This window comes from Ipomoea nil, unplaced genomic scaffold (assembly GCF_001879475.1).
Source record: "Ipomoea nil cultivar Tokyo-kokei standard unplaced genomic scaffold, Asagao_1.1 scaffold2565, whole genome shotgun sequence".
In the NCBI taxonomy this organism is placed as follows: domain Eukaryota; kingdom Viridiplantae; phylum Streptophyta; class Magnoliopsida; order Solanales; family Convolvulaceae; genus Ipomoea; species Ipomoea nil.
The window spans coordinates 1,065,510-1,073,389 of record NW_017618993.1 but is presented as its reverse complement, the minus strand read 5'-3'; the positions used below and the strand labels follow the sequence as shown (position 1 = coordinate 1,073,389).

Below are 7,880 nucleotides of genomic sequence, written 5' to 3'. Positions count from 1 at the left end.
ACTAGGTCGCCTAGTCGACCGATTAGCTATTGCCCCCCCCCCCCCCCCCCTCCCCCCCTTTTTTTTTTTAAATGGGTTATTTCACTCAAAACAACATCGTTTTGAGATAAATAATCCTATATTGTTCAAACGATACATGTTTTTTTTTGTTAATATTTAATATTTTAGTATTAACTATTAATGTATTAAATACTTTATAATTATCAAGTCTTAAAAAATTAAAAAATTTAAAACAAATTTTTAAAAAATAAAAAATACACGGGCGCTGTTTTAGTTAAAAGTCGAATTCATAATTTGTAATTATTAATTCAACGGCTTGACCAACCAGAATGTGTTTGCTGAACAACATAAACTTATGAGTACATTAGATGGATTAGAATGTAGAATCCAAAAAAATATGAAAATAAAAATTCATCCCAGACGCCATGTATCATCAGTGGGTACATATCAGATTTTGCCATGAGAGAACTTAATGATAATTGCGTAGATAACAATGAATATTATAGAGTGAAAGAACATAGCCTTGCGATTGGTCTTCATGGATTTGAACTCAACCTTTCGATCGTTTCCCGGACACTGGAAAAGCAGACCGGGATGCAACAGAGAAAAGAGCACCGCTCCGATTACCAACGGTGACCACCCACCCATGAATTTGTTGTTTTTATCTGTACATTGCCAATATACAATTAGTACTTGAGTAACATGGAAAATCCGCAATCACTATGAGAGTGTGCAGGTTAAATTAAAATTGCCTTGTGACTCTAAATGCCATTGATAATTCAGCATATGTTGTTCATAGTTGACCAGATCAAACTAACAAGATCAATAGATCCCTAACAGAAGGGAAATATGTGAGCCCCGAGGGGAGTAATTCAGTGATAGAAAGGTTGGGTGTGGGCATAGTACCTAACAAATATCTGGGTTTAAATCAATATAGATTAGGATTTCAGTCTTGAAAAAAATACAATCACCGAGACAAATCTCGCAATTTACATACTTAAAAGGTAGTGTGTGATTGTTAATAGTTACCGCAGTTTCCAGGCTGGGGTTGGACTATGGAATCAGCCATCTGAACACGAGTGTTTATCCGGGCCACAGAACTCTGAACCGGTGGCGTAGTCGTAGTGGGCGACGCCGGTGATGAACTAACCACTAGGGTCTCCTTCATAGTTTTAATTGGCTTCTCTGGCCTCGGAATGGATGTTTCTTGGGCAGCGGCTTGAGATGCCCATGCCCCAAACAGGAAAAGGGCTGCAACAACACCCAATCTCAAATCAAAACTAAGGGCCATTGAAGATATATAGTTAGTATATATGATGATATGGAATATATGATATGGAATAAGTGATATAGATATATGTGTTTTGATGAGAATGCTCTGGATGTGATAGCTATTTATAGGAAAAAGTAACATCAAGCTTGCCACTAACTTTCTATTGCAAGGCATAATAGAAAGTCTTTAAAATAGACCAACCCATTTTTTTTAGTTATAACTTAGCTTTTATCATAATAATAAACCTATAACTTTTAATTAGCATTAGGTGCACAATAAATCAGTAATGTCCTATTTTCATCTACCTCACTATGGGCTACCATTTTTGTGGTTTACTGTAAAATCTGTGGGTCAAATTTCTCTTATCTTAATATACTATATACCAATTGGTGTTTTATATGCCGATATGTGAATTAGTATAAAAGAGTATAAAATATTAAAACAAATAATTTTGACTAATATCACCAAAAATAAATGGAATTAATTCCATTTTTATTACTCGATTTATAGGTGTAATTTCATTTTTAGTCCTTTTTTTTTTATCAATTTCTATTGACCATAGTATTATTATGACATGACAATTTTTTGTTCTCCGTATTGCAATATGTGCCTCCACAGCATCGCATGCACAATCTATGCCTCTGCAATAGTGGAATGACACATAAATTTAAGACCAAGAAAAGGAATAAACACTTAGAACTGAATATGTTGAAATACCTTCATTTTTTTTTTTTGAAAATGAAATACCTTCATTTTTTTTTTGAAAATGAAATACCTTCATATTTAAAGTCATTTAAACATGATTGTTGATGAAAGGATGAAATATAGTCATGTCATAATAATACTAAGATATGAAGGATTGTTTTGAAAAAAAGAAGACTAAAAGTTGAATATCGCATATGAAATTGAAATTAAGCTCTACTCCCATGGTGACTCAAGTCAATTGAAGCATTTTATCAAACACGTGATGCATGTTCATGTCTCCTCCCAACTCCCTTTTCTCAAAGGTGTGTTGGACTAATGAGAGATGTGACTATTGTGTTGCTCTATTCTCATGGATGACTTAATCCAATCACTAATTGAATCTAGCTATTCTTCTTAAGGAATGTAAATGAAAACATCAATTGAAATAAGAGAAATTGCAATCACAATTAGAAAAAAGAAAATGCAAAAGAAATAAGAAATACTTAGCTTGGATTAAGAATTAGGGAAAATGATTAAAATCTCTAAATTGCATAATGAAATCTGGAAATGCTCTTCAAATCTTCTTCAAAGTTGTATTGATTACACAAATGAAATGTTTGGATCTAAGAAAACCGCGGAGAGAAAGTAGAGAATGAAAATTTTTCTAAAAATAACTACTTAGGAAAGGTTACTGGACGCGTGGTCACGGTGGAACTCACTGTTGGGTAATAAAGTGGGAAAATCCTAAAATAATAATCCTACGGAAAGATTATTATTATATGGGAAAATAGAAAAATTTGGGAAGGAAAAGGTGGAAAAATTTGGGTAAGGGTTAGCACAAGTTTGAACAGATTGTTCTTTTCCTTAAAATCTTATTTGCTACCTCCCACGAGTGCTAAGAGCGTTGTAGCCTAGGTTTTCCAGGATAAAACGTGCTACGATTCTTTGTTTAAGCACCCAAACAAAGAACCCGGCAAACAAAGCAAAGTGAGAACACAGTTGGCTAAAGAAGAGAGTAGAAGCAGAGTGTTTGGAAGCTAAAACGTACTGGAATTCCTTTGTTTAATTTCTTGTTTTGTGTAAAATGCTACTGTTCTACCTCTCTTCATATAGGGCTGTTGGAGTGGTAGAATTCAACATGGCATTAATTGGTATTAAAACCAATTGTGTAACACCTGTAACAACCACCCACTAACAGAAAGATTAAATTCAGAATTCAAAAATTGGAATTAAAACAGTATTAATTCCGTAACAGATGAATTTAATCTTCACAATAGGCTGAACTTTGGCGCGCAGGTTCACTGTTCAGGACACGAGAGAGAGTGCATCTCTCGTGCTCTCGGTTTCGGCCGAACCAAGTGACTATATTGAAATGATACCGAAGTTTGGCATAACTTAGCCCGCAAGGCCTGTCAATTTCCGGACGACATTCGTGCTAGCGCACACGAGCTCGGGCTTGAATCAAGCCTTTTCGATCTCATTTCTAGTTGGAATTTGGCGTGCAGGTTCGCTGTTCAGGACACGACAGAGAGTGCATCTCTCGTGCTCTCGGTTTCGGCCGAACCAAGTGACTATATGGAAATGATACCGAAGTTTGGCATAACTTAGCCCGCAAGGTCTGCCAATTTCTGAACGACATTCGTGCTGGTGCACACAAGCTCGGGCTTGAATCAAGCCTTTTCGATATCATTTCTAGTTGGAATTTGATTTGCATTTGTCCATTTGGGGTATGAAAAGTTATAGACTAAAATTGATAACTTTTAAACTCATGGGCTCAAATTAAAAACACCCAAAATCATAGGAAAACTTGAATTCCACAAATAAGAGGATAATATTTTCTTTAGTTATATTAGGTATCTTTTTTTTTTCATGGCATTCTAAAGGCTAGTCCTTTTGTTGTTTGGTTTTCTTTGAAGCATTTCAAGTCCATATGTTTGAAGATTCCTCAGGTTTGTGCTTTCTTGAATGGCTATGACCTTATCATATATCTCTCAAGGATCGGATTACCATCTTAACTAATTTTGGTCCAGGAATGGGTTCTTCTAGATTGTATAAGGCTCCGGATATATATATATATATATATATATATATATATATATAGGGTCAGGTTCCTGTGAGGTCAGGTCTTCCCGTGCGGTCAGTGCGGCATACACCATTAGGTATGTAAAAATGCACCACACAGTGTTCGAAAATACACCATTATGTGTGGTGTATTTTTTTTTTTTTGTGGTGTATTTTTTGACATTTCATTCTGGTGTATTTTCGAACACTGTATGGTGCATTTATACATACCTAATGGTGTATGCCGCACTGACCGCACGGGAAGACATGACCTCACATGAACCAAAATCTATATATATATATATATATATATATATATATATATATATATATATATATATATAAAAGATTCTTGCATTGAATTGGGTGATATTTTGCATCTTCTTTCATTCTTAGATTTTCGAATTGTGTTTGGATCATTTGTAGCTTTGATTGTTTAGCAAATAGCAATAGTATTTTCTTTGTGATGATTACCTAAGATATCCTAGGCTTCTTTGGCTATATCTGGTTTAGATATAAGTTTGAGGGTTTCTTGTCGACAACACCGTATATGGCATTCATTGCTCTTGAATTATAATTGGATTCTTTGATTTCTTCTTTAGACCAGTCTTTCCTTGTTTAGTGTCACCTTTCTCATGAGTGGGTGGTTGCCATCCTTGCACAACAGCTCTCCAAGCTTTTCAGCTTCGGACAGTATATAAACTCTCATCCTTGCTTTCCAATAAGTATATATATAATTAACACTGTTTAGAGATGCTGGTCTTCTATTTGATAGTCCTTTTGTAAAATTCATTGTATCTTTCCTTCAGATGTTTTAGAATCTGTCTAGTAATTTTAGTTGCCTATTCTGATACCAATTTAAATAAATAAGGAGCAACACACACAGTTGTAACACAATGATATTGTAGTTCGAAGTGTGGGAGCAACCTCTCAAAGTGAGGGGGGTTCCTTGTGCGCAGTGAGCACCGGTCTAGCCTCTGTGATTAATGTTCAGTTGAGTCACCATGATTTACAACCTCCCACCGCTCTGTCGGGCCGGAGTGTGGGGCCCTTAGGGTTGGCACTAGTACAGATCTGCACATCCGCTACCCTTGTATAAGGCTTTCTGCTACCCTTGTACAAGGGTAGCGGATGTGGGGGACGCGGAAAGCCTTGAGGTTTCCGCGTCCCTTGTAGGACAGTAGCGGATAATTGACTATCCGCTACCCTTCTTCAAACAGAAGGGTAGCGGATTCCTCTAAAATTTGTTAAGCATCCTCTACCCTTCTATTGATAGAAGGGTAGCGGATGCTATTATATAATTTTTTTTCTAATTCATCCGCTACTGGTAGCGGATTTTTATTTTAAAATTAATTTATTATTTTCAAAATTCCCAAATTTTTTTGAAAATCCTGTACAAAATTATATTCACAAATTACATATCAACACAATATTATAAACACAATACTAATCATTGATCAATACAATATTTTCAACACATACAATACTCTCACAATCCATCCAAATATATAAGTTAACACATTAGTACATTACCTAAACAATTTTAACCAACAGTGGAAAAAAAAAAAGGTAAAATTAATTATAAAATATGATGACTGCCACTAAAGGAACTTCAATTCACCTCTTCTCCAAGCATTTTGCTTTCTTGATTGCAGATACCAAAGAAAACTCCTAGAACAGCAAGAATAAACCAATCATAATTCAGAACAGAAATAAACAGAATGATTCAACAAAAGCAAGATTAAGCAATAGTTTATATGTTTAATTGTTTATATAGTAACAAATATTGCAGTGCTCTAAAAGTAGCAGTAAACAACCTCATAAATTCCAACTGCCTCTACACACTGTCCAAGTCATCCAAAAGTTCACTTCAAGACTAAACACATAGGCTAAGTACTTGTGTCTTTTAATGTAACTCAATTTTTTATTTTCAGTTTCAACTTCTCCATCCTTGAAAGTTATAATGAATAGTCATGGATTTAATCCTAGGTCTGGAATATACACGAGTGAGTACTATATACACAATTATCCATGCCACAAGAACAGAATGTGGTGACGGTGGAGCTGGATTGTTTATTTGCCACAAAATTTAGTCAATGTAGGCCAGCATGCACTAGTACAAGATGAATCTCCAAAGAAACATAGAAAGAAATCAAATAAACAATGATAAGGTAAGGTACCAAGACTATGTGGTTTAATGGTACCCGGGTTGGACTTCCATTTGGAAGGTTATGAGTTTGAGCCTCAGTGGAGGAGTTATTGGTTCTTTGTGATTCAGTAGGTTGAGAAAGTATATGAACAGATACTACAATGTAATAGGGCCAGTAACATTCAAAAAAAAAAAAAAAAAAAAAAAAAAAAAACAATGATAAGGTAGTAAGCATAATGCAAATATAAATAGTAAACAACTATCAAATTCGTACCCAATAACATACACTCGAAAAGCTAGTAATACAAAATCAGTTATTAAAGTAACAAGTAAACAGAACAGGCATGTGGAGAAACTACCTCAAGCCAACACACTGATTCAGTGTCACCACGAAGATTTCTCTCTGCCATTACTGGTTCCTTATCACTGCCAACATTTTGCCTCAAATGACCCTCATTGGGACCAAGAAGAGAATTGAGAATATGAATGACACAGCATAGGATTCCAGAATCAAGTAGAGACTGCTTATCAGTGGGCTGTAGGAAATGTATACCAATTACAATTCAGAAAGGGAATGCCCAACATTTTCTTATTGGTAGATATAGAAAAAAGATGAGATTATATACCCCAGAAACAAGGACCTCCACTGCATATAATAAATTTGCACCAGGGTTAATACCATCCTGTGAATATAATGATTGAATATTGTCACAATTAGACCAGCATAACTCATACAACAAATGGGGTTCAAATGTAATATGATGTACAGACAAAAGGATTCACATACATATAGATTATCAAAGCAGTGAAAATAAAAGTCAACTGTTTCTTATCCTAAAGTGCTTAACTTTGAATCCATGCATGTGTGTATACTCCATCAACAATGTAGCTTTCTACAGTTCTATTAGCTCTCCAAAGCATAATGTGTCTCTTTTCCTAATCCTTACTAAATTTTGGATGAGATCATTGAGATGCAAAATATTGGCAAATGTGCTGTGAAGCAACACGGCATTCAACTCTCACAGGTTAATCAATTTGGAGTTACAGGAAACATCTTCATAATTTGAAGTTCAATATTATATTCCTTAGAATCCTACCTATATATTTTGTCAATTGACATCTCATGTAGTTGTGCAATTCATTCATAGTGTAATGATCTTTGGCATTGGGAAATTTGAGGATGACAACAAAACTTATAGCTTCAATCAAAACAATCCAAGAGAGTATAACCTTTTTAAGCAGGGAAAATGTCCTAAACTTCCCACATTGCCAAATAGATACTATACACAAACTTAGTATTAAGAGAAAAAAATTACTTACATTTGGGATATAACAAGTGTGGATTCACCTAATCACCTTTAGGCTGACAACATGCAACACCCTCCCAAGCATCCCATGTAGTAGGGGCACAGGGGTCACCATTCCAACCCATTCTGTCAGGAACACAAAGGGACTCAGCTCATTCAAGGCTTTCGTGGCAACAACTGGAGAAAAAAGGGAGCAATGTATTTAGGCCCAGTGATAAGACATCTCTGCACAGCTAATAACATTGTTGTATCTATTCTTCTAACAATAACTTTATGTTGTCAATGTTTTCCTCAATCCATATATAGCAAAGTCCACTAGTAAATTAAGAACAAATGCATGAAGAATCAAAATTAGTGTGATCTTGAATGCAGATTTCAAAAAATTATTGGTGCACCCACCACTGGC

General features: G+C 35.2%; 1 protein-coding gene across 1 annotated transcript; it reads right to left on the bottom strand.

Annotated features, from left to right (window-relative positions):
- Positions 1 to 314: 314 nt before the first annotated feature.
- On the bottom strand, positions 315 to 1,291 carry LOC109153956. Its single transcript, XM_019301841.1, has 2 exons — positions 1,030 to 1,291; positions 315 to 665 (listed from the first exon to the last, which is right to left on the bottom strand). The coding sequence occupies exons 1-2, from the start codon at positions 1,289 to 1,291 to the stop codon at positions 448 to 450; spliced, it is 480 nt and encodes a 159-aa protein (XP_019157386.1). The 3' UTR covers positions 315 to 447.
- Between the last annotated feature and the right edge of the window lie 6,589 nt (positions 1,292 to 7,880).